The 15,376-nt window shown below is 39.9% G+C and overlaps 1 protein-coding gene across 1 annotated transcript in view; it reads left to right on the forward strand.

Annotated features, from left to right (window-relative positions):
- Positions 1-2,614: 2,614 nt before the first annotated feature.
- Positions 2,615-15,376, forward strand: part of LOC118673254 (membrane cofactor protein-like) — a 51,231-nt gene continuing 38,469 nt past the window's right edge. The window contains exons 1-5 of the mRNA XM_036343842.1: positions 2,615-2,744; positions 6,723-6,911; positions 7,557-7,659; positions 12,159-12,244; positions 13,067-13,264. Of these exons, the coding sequence (XP_036199735.1) occupies positions 2,615-2,744; positions 6,723-6,911; positions 7,557-7,659; positions 12,159-12,244; positions 13,067-13,264 (706 nt within the window). The remainder of the gene's footprint in view (positions 2,745-6,722; positions 6,912-7,556; positions 7,660-12,158; positions 12,245-13,066; positions 13,265-15,376) is intronic.

Below are 15,376 nucleotides of genomic sequence, written 5' to 3' on the forward strand. Positions count from 1 at the left end.
TAATAACAATGTACCTACCTATATAGTTTAAGTTTAAAAAATTTGGCTCTCAAAAGAAATTTCAGTCATCGTGCTGTTGATATTTGGCTCTGTTGACTAATGAGTTTGCCGACCACTGCTAGACTATGCAATACTCCTTTCAGTCTTGACTGTGTTCAGTGCAGGACGACAAGCCGCCTCCAAACTACTGGATCCTGTTTACCTCCCCTGCCACAGCCATGGTTCAGAAAAAGGACTGAAGGAACGATTTTGTGAGTTACAATGGACCTGTGGGTTTTCTGGAATAAGACTCTTTTTATTTAGTTGCTCACTTCTGAGAACACCTTTCCTTTGACAAAAGAAGAAATGGGGAATGGTTAGGTAATATTCATCAATCTCTCTTATCTACTCAGTACTTTAATGTATGCCACACAGTCTTATGCCCTACATAGCTACCACAACCACAGGAAAAAAACATTCTAGTGAACTTGTAATTTACGTGTAAGGCTAGCACTGTGATTATCAGCAAATGCATCCTGGGTAGTTCGACCCTCCTGCAATGCAGAGTGCAAGAGGTGCCTCTGTAAACAATGGCTGCTAGATTCTGGTTATGAATTGGATCCCAGTTAACCGCAAGGAGTCCTTTGGGGCAGGTATAGTTTTCTCATGGTCAACAGTTTTACACATCACCTCCACACCGAGTGACTTATATGCTCAGCTAAGAATCAAAACATTGTGGTGTTCAGGGAGGAACAGGAATTTCCATGATTTATTGAACCCAGTACATCTCAGATGCAGAATTGTGTAAATATATATGGAGTTTTGTAATTCCAGAAGGAACTTTTGAGTTTTGTACTGAGAGCTGCCGTTTCCTCACCAACCTCTCATTCCTTACCCTATGTGATAGAGGTTCTATCTGCATCATTCTATGAACAAAATAGATGTGAATACAGAAACTGGATTATTACAATTTTATTTATTACCTAATTCCAGATGTAACTTGTGTTTATAGAGAATACGAAAAAGCACAGAGAAAATGAAATATGCACAATCCTTTCAACTAAGTTAATTTGGTATATTTCCAACTAATCTCTTTTATGTGTACCAATACACACTCTGTTTCATAAAGGAAATGCTGATTTGGTCACATGCTGATCTGGAGTCTGCAAACCTGTCAGTTACATTGATATTTTTACACTGCATGCTGCATAGGATTCCCATAAATTCCTTACTACTGTTACCAGACAATTAGCATTTTATATGTTGCCAAAATTTTACATCTTTGCTCACAGCTCTGATGATATCCTTGAAATAAACTCTAAACAGAAGTGGTGGTGTAAAAGTCATGTCCATTGTAAAACTTTTAACATACAACAAAGTTATATTAAAAACTAAACATTTGAGGATGCTGCTGGTCCCAATGCGTTTACTCACCATTGCTGACATTTTGATTCTTTGCCAATTAAAGAACAAAATGAAAGCTCCTTTCATATGCTCTTTAATATCCCTCCTTACTCTTTTGAAAAACCAGTCTTACAGATTTACTCCCGACTCAAGAAGTAAATCGTGCTCATTCTTAATGTTCCAGAATTGAGATGGTTTCACCACAAAAGTTCTCCCTCTTATCAATTCCTACTCATCCCACCAATCATGGCATTAATCACACTCAGGAATTTGACACTTGATACACCCTGTCCTTACCCTTTTCCAAACGTGTATTTTGTCTCCAATAAAACATTTAGTTCCGAAATGGCAAGGGTCCTATAGGTTGAGACCCAATACCCTTAAGGCACGGTATTTAATAACGTACCTTCCCAGGGGCCTCTCAAGGGACTAGGGGCAGAGGCATTTATATTGGGGTTGGGGGTGCAGTGGACAAACTATCTTAGTGATTATGAAATCTACCAGGCCTCGAGAGGATTCAGTGGCAGACATTCAACCACGGAAATCTCAAATATTGTCCCTAATTATGCCTGATTAGTGCCAAATTTGAGCAAAGGCCCTGGCTCTGTGATCTGTGGAAGTGGGGTGTCCACCAGTGGAAGAGGGGAATCCCTTTCCCACTGGGGGCTCAGGGTCGGCTCCTTACAATATCTCGAGAAAAAGAATTTTCTGAGACTAGATCTGGAGGCCTCAGGACAAAAGTGGAATCTTATGGGTGCTGGCACCTACTCAACCTGCTGTCTAGGCTCTGGGCTTTTATTTTCAGGTTCATGCGCTTTAGTCTTGGATCCTGGCGTCCTGGAAAGAAGCAAGGACGGCTGGGCCAGCTCTCCTTTCCTTTCCATCCTTCTTGAGTGGGGTGCTAACAGCCTGGTTAAGGACCAGGCACTGACCCCCCCATTTCTAGGAAACCTTGGCCTTGCTTCCAGCAGCGGGAGCCTGAGCTGCCAGTGGACCCAGTTGGATGAGACCTTGGCCAGGCCACGCCCTGTACCCTCCTCGGGTAACACACAGCCCTGGGCCCTACGCCCCGCCTTTGAGCCAGCCATTGGCCCCGCCCCAGCGTGACGCAATGGACCGGACCACGCCCACTAACGGCAACGCACTTGACACTTTTTGAGTCTGGGGATTGTTGTGTGTGGTAGCCGCCCTCAAAACCACAAAAACTCACTGTCCCTCAGGTTTCCCGCTGATGTCCAGGACAATGAGGGCATGTTACCAGCCGCGCAGGGCATCCTCCCGCCGCCTGGAGAGTCCCTTCTCTTGGGGCTTCCTGGGGATCCTTTTGCTGGCCCTAGAGCTCCTGCTACCCACATGCTCAGGTAGGGAAGGGAAAGGGTGTCAGCTCTGGAGGGAAACTAGAGCGGGTAGGGGAGCTGGTCTACAGGAGCGGAGGGCAAAGGGAACTTTGCTTGGTGTGTGGGGGAGGAGGCTCAGGGCTTGTGGACCAGGTGATACGAGTTCAGGGTAGAAGCCTTAGTCACACATCCTCCGGGTTGTTCTGTGGGGGATCCAGGAGGGTGGGGACACCATAGGGCCCTCGGTGAGGGTGGTTAAGGTGGTAGGTACAGAGCCTTGCCAAGCGCTTGGTGCAGCCAGTGTTTGTCTGGAGCCAGGCTGTGCCCCTAGCAAAAGCTTGCAGGTGTTTGAGGACTAAGCTAATCAAGATGCTCAGAGATTAACAACGAACATATATGCATATATGTATAACCCACGGACACGGGAATGCCTAGAGTGGGGCGGGGGCAGGATGGATGAGGGCAGAAGGGCGGCAGAATGAGGAACAACTAACAATACTGTCAACAATTTACAAAACGAGATGGGAAGCCCTGAGCAGGTGTGAAGGTGCGGCCTGCTCCTCAGTGCCCAGTGTGTGGGGATGTTGCTTGGGCCAGTGCTGGGCCCGTGAGGAGGCTTTGCCCTGTGCCCCCTGGGCTTAGTGAAGCCTTGGTGAGTGGGGTGCTGCACCCACTGGGTTGGGCTGGGGGAGCCCAGGCCGGGTGTTACCAGGCATATGCTTTACAGAAGGGTCCAGGCCAGGGGTGCAGGGTGTGGGGCAAGGAAGCTCACTGCTTGCTTTGTATGGGGTTTGGGGAGCGTGTGTTACCCAGAGAGCCCTTAAGTGAGAGCGAGCTCCAGGGCCTGGGGTTTAGAAGGATTGGGAAGGACACGCAGTGCTTTTGTACAAAAAGGTAACAGTCTGCTTGTTGCCCCCAAATCATATAGGTATTGGTTAGCAGGCTGTTGCTTTTTTATTTTTAAACCATGGCATCATGTTCTAATTTCCATGCAATATAGACAATATCCTATGCTATTCCCAATGTCCCTAGGGCAATGTGTTTTCTTTTGTTCATTAGTTTGGGGCCTGTTTGAGGGGAAGTTAGAAGCAACCAAGAAAATACTGGTAGCAAAACCTAGTGAGAAATGAATCATAATAAATAAACAACAAATAACATCAATTAGGCTTTTCCCCTGTAACTGGAGATTATCCACTGAGTTTGGTTCGTGTTTCACTGAAAATATATTCTATAAAACATATACAATAAAAGGACAACCATTTTATATTTTGATGCATTTCAAACTGTCTTTATATGCCTGTGTTTCTATGCCCAAGTGATTTTTAGGATCCTATTACATATACAGTTTGTATGCTGCATTCTCTCCTTAGGAGAATTCATTCAATAAAGATTTGCCGTGTATGTGCCAGGCCCTGTGCTGGTTCTGGGGACACACTGGTGACCAATAACAAACCATTCCTATTTTCATGATCCTTATTTGACACTTTGTCTGTTTGCACACGCACACACATGAACATAAACAGCGACTGTGTTTTGCTCACTGTTAGATCCCCAGTGCCAGGCGCACAGTCGGCAATCAATAAAGATTTGCTGAAATGTACTAAGACTGGCGGACAGTAACCAGACCACAATGCTAGTGTTATAACCCCAGTCAGGTGCCCTGGAGGAAGGAGCAGGCTTCTCTGAGAGCATTTAACAAATGACTGTTGGGAGGGAAGGCTTTTCTGCTCAGAGGCCACACTCTGCCACTTTGGGGCTTCTGCACTTGTGTCGGCCTGCGGACTAAATGGTCCTGGGTTCGATTCTGACCAAAAGAGCCATGCCCAGGTTTTGGGCTCAATCCCCAGCAAGGTGTGTGCAGGAGGCAGCCAATCAATGATTCTCTCTCATCATTGATGTTTCTATCGCTCTCACTCCTTTCCTCTCTGAAATCAATAAAAATATATTTTTTAAAAAGATATATGGAACACTATGTTCATTGCAGCATCACTTGCAATAGTTAAGACATGGAAGCAATCTAAGTGTCCTTCAACAAATGACTGGATACAGAGGGAGAGGTACATATATACAATGGAATACGCCTCATCCATAAAAAAAGATTAAATACTGCCGATTGCAACAGCATGGATGGATCTTGCGAGGATTATGCTAAGGAAGTAAGTCAACCATAAAGGACATGTTAACTAGTAAGTTCCAGAAAAATGAACTATAATATTCAGTAGAAGTTAACAGCTTTTTTTTTAAGCAACAAATGAAAAAAGCAAAGAAACAAACAAAACTCACAAACGGTAACATGGTGGTGGGGAAGAGGTTAAAGGAGGTGAAGGAAGAAGACTAAACTTCACAATAGAGTATATAGACGTCCTATTACAACATCGTGCACCTGAAACTTACATAATGTTATTAACCAGTGTTAACCCAACACATTTAATTTAAAAACAGTCACATATTTTTTGTTCTTTGGTAGAAGTGTGTGTGTGTGTGTGTGTGTGTGTGTGTGTGTGTGTATAAAGTTTAACATCAACCTGACATAAGGCCAATCCAGGGAATAAGAAAAGAGAGGTTTCTCAGGGATCAGCATAGATCTAGCTCCTTTCTTAATCCTTAATCTTATAGGAGGGACCTCTGCATGCTTTTAGCCCTTCAGGATTTTACTGATGTGTCTCCATCACATTATTTTATATACTAATTCTACCAGATTTGTTAGGTTTTCAAGCCCACAGACAATTAAAAGGAAGAAGAGTGGCCAACGTAGAAATGATACTATTCTAGGAAGAAGAAAACTACCCAAAAAATCCAGAAATAAAAAATTCTAACAGCATAGCAATATAGAACACAGCTTAAACAGAAACCTCAGAACTTTTGTGGCCATACATGATCCATTGATTAGTGAAGGAAGACTATATTATATTTAAAATAATGTTAAATTATAATTTTTGACATTTAATTGACCTTTAATCAACTCACTAATGTGAAACATATGACATGAAAGTCTTATATTTTATTTTTATTTTTTTAAATATATTTTATTGATTTTTTACAGAGAGGAAGGGAGAGAGATAGAGAGCCAGAAACATCGATCAGCTGCATCCTGCACATCTCCTACTGGGGATGTGCCCGCAACCCAGGCACATGCCCCTGACCGGAATCGAACCTGGGACCTTTCAGTCCGCAGGCTGACACTCTATCCACTGAGCCAAACCAGTTTCGGCATGAAAGTCTTATATTTTAAAATAGTTTAGTCCACATTTATTTTTGACCTATGAAATCCACGATGCTTATTTAAGAGTCAGCACTTACCATAGCATTTCTTGAGCATGCAGGGGGCACAGAGTGTAGTAGGAAACGAAGGCATATGATCCCTGAACTCTAGAGAGGAGACTGAGCCTGAAGTAACAAGCCATCATAAGTTTGTGTTTCAAACTGTGGAAGAATAATTTGATCAAGGGCTGTAAAGCCTTCTTAGGGAAGAGGTGAATGTGAAATGAACTCAGCAAAAAAAATGGGAAAGATGGCCGAAACTGGTTTGGCTCAGTGGATAGAGCGTCGGCCTGCGGACTGAAAGGTCCCAGGTTCGATTCCGGTCAAGGGCATGTACCTGGGTTGCGGGCATATCCCTAGTAGGAGATGTGCAGGAGGCAGCTGATTGATGTTTCTCTTTTATTGAAGTTTCTAACTCTCTATCTCTCCCTTCCACTCTGTAAAAAATCAATAAAATTTATTTTTTAAAAAATGGGAAAGATCTATAAATATATATTTAACCAAAAATATTGCAGCTGTCTTTTCAATTTACTGTTGAAAGAATATTCAGCTTATGCCCGAAAAATCCAAAAGCTAATAGCATGTTCTTTAAAGCAAGCACAACACCTCATCTGGTAAAAGCCTGGCACAATCACTTAAAATCTTGCCAAGGACCTTCCATTTATTCTGGAAGGCCGTAATCTGTGACTGGTGAAAAAGAGGAAATACTTTACTTTCATGTTCTTCTTTTGTTATGTCCAGATGCCTGTGATGACCTACTAACATTCCAATCTATGAAACCCAAGGGTTATCCTGAACCCCCTTATCATCCAGGGGACACAGTGGAATATGAATGTCGCCCAGGATACAAGCATCGTTTTCCTGTCCTTTCCATCTCTGCTGTTTGTCAGCCTGACAACACATGGGCACCTCTCCAGGAGGCCTGTACAAGTAAGTACACAACATTTTTATTTTTATTGCTCTAAAGATTTTCACACATTGTAGACTCCGTATTCCACTATTACCATGATGGCTTTCTCATGTAGATGTAGATTTTAGGTAGCACTGTATTTTTGCAGGCCTTGAAAGTCTCCTGGAAATTTTTTATTTGGCTGTTAACGCTCTGGGTAAATGTGAATCTTAAGTTTGGCCATTAGTGGCAACATGGATGGACCTCGAGAATATTATGCTAAGCGAAATAAGTCAGTCAGAAAAAGCTAAAAGAACCGTATGATTTTACTCATATGTGAGATATAAAACTGAAACTCATAGACACAGACCACAGTTTGGTGGTAACCAGAGGGGAGAAAGGGGGTTTGTGGAAGTAGTACGGGGTAAGGGGGACTAAATTTATGTGACAGAAGATGGTTTGACATTGGGTGGTGGGCACACAAAGCAATATATAGATCATGCATCATAGAAATGTACACTTGAAGCCTATGTATGCTTATTAACCGATGTCACCCCAATAAATGTAATAACAATAAATAAGAAGAAAAATATTTCTATCAATTTAATAGTGCAGTGTAGAATTTGTATTTTGATTCAAATCAGTTTTGAAATTGGTATAAACAAATGTGAAAATTTTCCTTTTAGAAAAGTCATGTCCACAGCTAGAAGAACTACTAAATGGACAAATAAAGTACAAAAATGGAAATCTGGAGTTTGGTACAGAAGCTCAGTATGGTTGTAATGAGGGGTAAGTAAGCTGCTCCTTGGAGAAAGAAGGTGAAGGTTGCTGGTTCCATTTTTGGTTTGGTTCTCTTCTCAAGTGTTTCCATTATGTTGATCTCATCTTGCTTTCTGTGGAACAAGTTATACTTACAGCCAATTAACCCTTGGGCTTTTTATAGAGACTGAAAAGCTGTGCAATAAATAGAAATAAATTTAATTTAAAGAAAGACAAAATTGTATATACTATCCTATATAAGAAAACCCTCATATGCAAATCGACCAAACAGTGGAACGACCGGTCGCTATGATGTGCACTGACCACCAGGGGACAGATGCTCAATGCAGGAGCTGCCCCCTGGTAGTCAGTGTGCTCCCACAGGGGGAGCACCAGTCAGCCAGAAGCTGGGCTCATGGCTGGTGAGTGCAGCAGCAGTGGCAGGAGCCTCTCCTGTCTCCACTGCAGGCAGGCGGTAAGGAGCAAGGGGTTCCAGACTGTGAGAGGGCACAGGCCGGGCTGAGGGACACCCCCCAGTGCACAAAATTTCATGCACCGGGCCTCTAGTAAATAATGATAAGTCTATTTTAGTCATTAAAAATGTAGTAACTGTGATGACATGGTCCTACATTAAACTATAATAGATCAAAGGGTGAGAAGAGAGATGGGGAATTAACCAGTTAACAGAAGGAAGGGCAGGAATTAATGAAATATGTGTTGAAACTGAATGAACTTCCAGAGGTACTTCAGAATAATGTGAATATAAGAGCTAGTATAGCTCCTATTCATTAAGGGGTAGCTGACCACCAGATTTCACCGCATCCTGCTTCCACATGAATGTTCACGCTGTTGCCAACAAATAATCCAAAAGCAGCAAACACTTCTTCCTACAGACTATACACCTATCCCAGAACTAGCCCCACTTACCCTTCTTCTGCCCCCTTATCTATAGACAATGTGAATTCCTTCAAAATAACTTACATCTTTCTACTCAAAGCTGTAAAAGAACCCCCTTAAACCAGGATGGCGGAAATGCTTGCCTTCATCTCCCTGCTGCTGGTGGTTTAAACTGCATGCCCCAGACCTGGTTTTGCTGGTGACCATATGGCTAGTCAATAAACCTGTCCCTTCAGAAAATCTGGCTGTGAAGGGTTTTGTTTCACAACTTTATCCACTTTGTGGTTAGAGAAAATACATTACATGATATATATATTTTTTAAACCTATTGATTAGTTAATATTAATTTGTGGCTCCAAGTATGGAAGATGTCCCATGTGCATTTGAGGGGAATTTGAATTCTGTTCTGTGGTGCTCTATGTCTGTGAGATCTAGTTGTTGACGTCCTCTATTTTCAGTCTTACTTATTTCAGTCTGTTGTGCAATCTATCATTGTGAGTGGGATATTGAAGTCTCCAACTATTACTGGAGAAATGCCTGTTTCATTGAGATGTGTATTTCTCTCTACAGTTGTGCCAGCTTTTGCTTCATGTATTTTGAAGGTCTTTATTTTGTGCATAAATGTTTATAATTATTATATCTTCTTGCAGTATGTGAAACTGATTAAAATATAATGTGCTGCTTGTGTCTTACAACCTTTTCTGATTCTAAGTCTATTTTGCCTGAATTAATATAGTGATGCTACCCTCTTTTGGTGACAATTTGCATGGAAGATTTTTTCCACCCTTTCACTTTGCACTTGTTCATCTCTTTGACTCTCAAGTGAGTCTCCTGTAGACAGCATATAGTTGGATCTTGTGTTTTTATCCATTCTGCCCATGTCTGCCTTTAGATTGTGGAATTTAATCCATTTAAATTTAAAGTAATTATTGCCCGGCCAGAATTGTGTAGTGATTAAGTATCAAACTGTGAACCAGGAAGACACATTTTTATTCCCTGTCAGGGCAGATGCCTATGTTTCAGGCTTGATCACCAGTGAGGGACATGCAGGATGCAGCTGATCAATGTTTCTCTCTCACATTGATGTTTCTTTCTCTCCCTCTCTCTAAAATAAAATAACACATATTTTTAAAAATTCAAAATAAATTTAAAATAATTATGGACAAGGAGGAAGCTATTTCTTTTTGAAAACTTTTTTTTGTCCCTCTTTTCATGCAATCCTCTTTTCATTTGCAAGTTAACTCTTATAATGAAATGTTGTAATCCCCTACTCATTTTCTGTTGTGTATATTCTATAGTGATTTTGTTTCCAGTTCCCAGGAGGATTACATTGAACATCCTATATATAACATTATAATTTGAATTTATAGCAACTTAAATTCAATAAATTACAATCATGGATCCTTATCAGCTCCATCCCCATCCTTTTCGGTTGTTAATGTCATACTACCATCCAAATAATAATTGAAATACTGGCTTCTTTATCATTTCTTTTCATTGTAAGTTTAGTTTCTTAAATCACATAGAACATAAAAATACATTTACAAACCATTGTTATAATAATACTAGATTTAATAATTGCCCACGAATATACCCACACTGAGATGTTGATCCATAAGGCATGGCTTACTGTAACCAAAAAAACATAGGTTCAGCTGCCTGCTGCAAGGAAACCCAAACTTGTGAGGCAGGTGCTGGTGCAAAAGGAAAGAGGTTTTACTCAGGTGCCCCAAGATCTAGAATTCCCAGCTCAAAGACCTCCCCCGCTTCCTGTCCAAGCACCCAGATTTTATATGGATAGGGAGGGGAAGGATATTTTCCTATGAAATTATCTTGCTAGCTTTTGGCAACTTGGGTCCTGTCCATTCATCTTCAGAGCTTTTGGTGCCCTAAGTGTAAGAATCAACCCCAGTAACATCTTGACTCCCCAGGTAACATTATTCTCAAGTGTCCTTTAAGTTCACCTTTTAGGGCACTCTTAAGCATTCTTTGCATATTAGGTATAGTGGTAGGAAATTTTCTTACCTTTTATTTTTGGCAAGTCTTAATAGTTCCCTCACGATAGAAGCACAGTTTTACTATAGAAAGGATTTTTGATTGAACTTTTTTTTTTTTCTATCACTATGAGTCTATTAGTTCAATGTCTTCTGGCTCCAGGCTCCTGATGAGATATCTGCTATTTAGTTGGGTCACTGACCGCTTTTCCCTTAGATTGTCAAATAAAAAAAATGGCAAGCCTGGCCAGCATGGCTCAGTGGTTGAGCAACAACCTATGAACCTGGAGATCACGGTTCAATTCCCGGTCAGGACACATGCCTGGGTTGCTGGCTCAATCCCCAGTGTGGGGCGTGCAGGCGAAAGCCAATCAATGATTCTCTCTCATCAATGGTGTTTCTATCTCTCTCTCCCACTCCCTTCCTCTCTGAAATTAATAAAATATATATATATATTTTTAATGGCAAGAGCCAACACAACAATAGCTGTCCGGTGTGAATGAATCAAAATTATACCTTTTTCTTGTCAGATGGGCAAAAATATGTTTTTTAGAGTACCACAGAATTTTAGTAATTAGTTTATGTGTGCCGTGAGATGAAAAAGGTTGAAAATGGCTGACATAGATATTCTCAAAGAAGTTTTAGCTTCGTTGAGAAGCACAATATAAACAGAGGTGTCCAAGGAAAATAGCAAACAGTAAGTACTGCAGAAATAGACTTGTTCATGATCCTTATAAGGAGAGTCCAGAAGGAGGAGAGAGTTCTGTGAATTACGATCATCAGAGATTCCATCATGGAGGGGTCTCCCTGAGCTCTACCTAGAAAGCTACTCTAAACTGAAGAGTATTCATAACACCAAAAACTTGCCTCGCACTCCTGTTCGTGAGGCTAATTCACCTGCTACTCAAAACCACCCCATGTCTTATACACCTTTCCACAGATGGGGAATTTAAGAAAGAGAACCAGCCCCAACCAGTTTGACTCAAAGTTTAGGGCGCTAGACTGTGGACTGAAGGGTCCCAGGTTTTATTCTGAGCAAGGGCACATACATTGATGTGTCTCTTTCACATCCATATTTCTCTCTCTCTCTTTCTCTCTTTCTCTCCCTCTCTCTCCCTCTCTCTCTCTCTCTATTCCCCGCCTTCAACTGTCCCTAAAAATTAATTGAAAAGATATCATCAGGTGCAGGTTAACAAAAACTTAAAAAATAAAGAGAAACATTAAGCAACTTGTCCAAACTCAACAAACAGGTCAGTCTTGGAGCTGGGACTCGAATGCAGTCAGGTCAGCGCTTGGGCCAGATCTGGCTGCTGAGTCGTTGCCCTGACAGAGCAGAATGGCATGAGCAAGGACACAGATGTGACAGTGTGCTGTGCCTGCCAGAGGTAGCAATCACCAGACTGTCAGGCAAGACTGGTTTATTTAGACACTTTGCTCTAGGCCAACATGTGTTCATATGAAGAATCTCTGCATTTAATTACACTGCAGATTCAGTTAACACATTCTATACCTGTCACATTAGAAACTTCTCCCTGAAGCTACTGTAGTGCCGGAAAACAACCGTATAAAAACTTCTTCACTATTATGTGTTCCTGTTAAGTGATAAAGAAAACAATAATCATTTCTTTTCTCACTTAGTTATTATTTACATGGAACAAAAATTCTACATTGTGAACTCTCTGGAAATGATGTGGAATGGAGTGATGCTCCACCGCATTGTGAAGGTAAGTACATTCTCTCTTTAGAATTTAGAGCAGCAGTTCTCAAACTTTTTGGCCTGGGGACCCCCGTATGCTTTACAATTAACCAAGACCCCACAGCGCTTTTCTGCAGGTGGGTTAGTGCTATTGATATTCCTTATATTGGGATTAAAACAGAGATTTTAAATAATTATTTATTAATTCATTTTTAAGAACAGTACGTTCAATGCATGTTAACAAATGCAACATATTTTTGTCCTAAGATCAAACATTCCCAAAACAAAGGGAAGAGTGTCATTGCTTTACGTTTTTCTAATCTCTTCAGTATCTGGCTTAAAGGAAGAGCTCCACATTCATCCTGCGGCTCATCAGACAGTCTCAGGCCATTGGAAAATGTCACTGCCCACGCTAAGCATGACAGTGAGAAAAGACAAAATCGTGGCATACCTGAGAACCATTGATTCAGGAATGGATGTAGCATTTCTCAACTAGCACTGAGTCTTCCTAAATCATATTTTCTCATTAAATTGTCAGCATCTCTTATGACTAGAAAAAACTTAACATGGCCTTACAGATACACACAAGTCTTTCATACAGGTATCTCTATGGGTATTTAAGAAAATGGGTTTTATTCTAAAATTTTATTTCTCTATTAATGGTTTGAATTGGGATAATACATTTCTTTCTATACATTTTTTTAAATGTTTATTGAATTTGCTACTAGATGTAGAAATCATATGATAATGAACTATTGAAGGCAGTTCATAGGACACTACTAATGCCGTCTTAATCTTCTACTTTTTCTTTTGCCTTTCCTGTCCTTTTTTTTCTCTCTCTCTTTTTAAGAGGTTTGGTGTAAACCACCTAAACAAATACCAAATGGGAAATTCACCAACAGCCACAAGGATATATTTGAATATAAAGAAGAAGTTATTTACAGTTGCAATCCTTCAAAGGGACCAGACGAATATTCACTTTTTGGAGAGAGCAGGCTTGTTTGTTCTGGGCTTAACCAATGGAGCCCTGATCCTCCTGAGTGTAAAGGTGATAACATTTCCATTTCTTTCCCTCCCATTTGCAAACGGTGTGGAAACTTTTACCAACTTTTAAATACTTTGGCCAACAAGTAAAAACACAAACAAACAACAACAAAAACAGCCGTATATGCTTGTTCCTCCTGTTATATTTGTTTCTAATATAATTTTATGAGTGAACTAGAATAAAAATAATTCTACTTGCAGGGTTTCCCACTGTTCACCACATATGTCCCTGACATTCCTGTTTATACATTGTTAATTACTATGTATATGCATTGGTTAAATTTTTTTTGTCTAGAAAGCATCAAAAAACATACACTGGCTTTAAGAAAGTTTTATCTCATAATACAAGAAGTTTGACAGTTCTGCCTAGCCAAAATGGTAGAATAAATTGTAAGAGATTAACCCTCTCACCAATCAGATTGATAAAGTCTAGGCAAAGCATGCAGGCTTACATTGTTTAATTGTGCTTTGCTTTATTGCCCTTCACACATGTTGAGTTGTATTTTGAGAATTGAATACCATAACCTAGCAAAACAACTGTAACCTTCTTTACTTCAATACTCATTTATTGTTGTAGCCTGAAAAAAAACCTGAAATTACTCAGAGGTTTACCTATACTTAAAAAACAATGCCTAAGGCATTCGAGCATGACCAAAAGTAGAACATACTGGAAAATATTTGACTCTTGAACAAAAGGAACCACTGAAAAACAGGAAAATATGTTCTCTTTTCAAGTGCATACGTAATAATTTTAGTACCATAGTCTAGGCAATATGTTTAAGTTTTTTAATTTCAAAAATTGAAATTACTTACAGTACAGTATCTTTACAATGGAATGAATGCAGAAATCAAAACAAAGATATCTATAAAATCCCAAAATATTTAAAAATTATGAAGACACCTCTAACTAACCCATGAATAAAAGAAGGATTCACAAGGGAAATTAGAACATGTTTTGAATTGAATGAACATGAATACACAATATATTGAAGTATCAAAATTTGCAGAATAGAGCAAAAACATTGCTTAGAAGAATATTCATAGCATGAAATACATACATTAGAACAAGAGAAAAATTTCAGCTCAAGAATATAAGCTTTCACTTTAAGGAACTAAAAAGGAAAAGCAAGTTGAATACAGAACAAGAAAGCAGAAAGAAATAATAAAGATAGAAATCAGTAAAGTTGAAAAAAACATGTCTAGAGACTCATTTGAAACCAACACCTGGTTCTTGGGGAAGATCAATAATATGGATAAACCTATAGCCGGTGTGACAGAAAAAGTAGAAGACACAAATTACCAATATCCAGAATGAAAAAGAGAACATCATTAAATATTCTGCAGACAACCCGGTCAGCATGGCTCAGTGGTTGAGCATCCATCTATGAACCAGGAGGTTGCAGTTCAAGGACACATACCCAGGTTGCAGATTCGATCTCCAATGTGGGGCGTGCAGGAGATAACCTATCAATGATTCTCTCTCATCATTGACGTTTCTATATATCTCTCCCTGTCCCTTCCTCTCTGAAATATATATATATATATATGTCTATTTTTCGTTTGTCACCTCTCACATGTATCCCCTCTACGTCCCAACTGCATTTTCCAGCTCATATGTTTCTAGCTGCCTACTCTAACAACACTATTAAAACATTAGCAAGTAAAACCCTGTCATATTATGAAAATAAGAATACTATATCATAATCAAGTAGGATGTGTTCCATGAAGGCAAGGTTTTTTCAGATTTAAAAATTAATCAGTGTAATTTACCATTCGAATAGACTATAAAACAACAACAAAACATGATCATCTTAATAAATGCAAAAAAAAATGCATTTGACAGAAAACTTCTTAGCAAACTAGGAATAGACGGGACCTAATTCTCTCAACCTGACAGAAGGTAGCTATAAGTATTGCACAGCTAACATGACACTTAATGATAAAATATTTATTTTCCAATGACCTAGGGATGAGACAGGGATATCTACTCATCCTGCCCTATTAATCATCATATTGAAGGTCCTATTCAGTACAATAAGGCAAAATATAGAAATAGGCATACATATTGGAAAGGAAGAAATAAAATAGACTTTGTTCAATATGACATGATTGTGTG

The sequence above is a fragment of the Myotis myotis genome, unplaced genomic scaffold, assembly GCF_014108235.1.
Source record: "Myotis myotis isolate mMyoMyo1 unplaced genomic scaffold, mMyoMyo1.p scaffold_m19_p_18, whole genome shotgun sequence".
NCBI classification, from domain to species: domain Eukaryota; kingdom Metazoa; phylum Chordata; class Mammalia; order Chiroptera; family Vespertilionidae; genus Myotis; species Myotis myotis.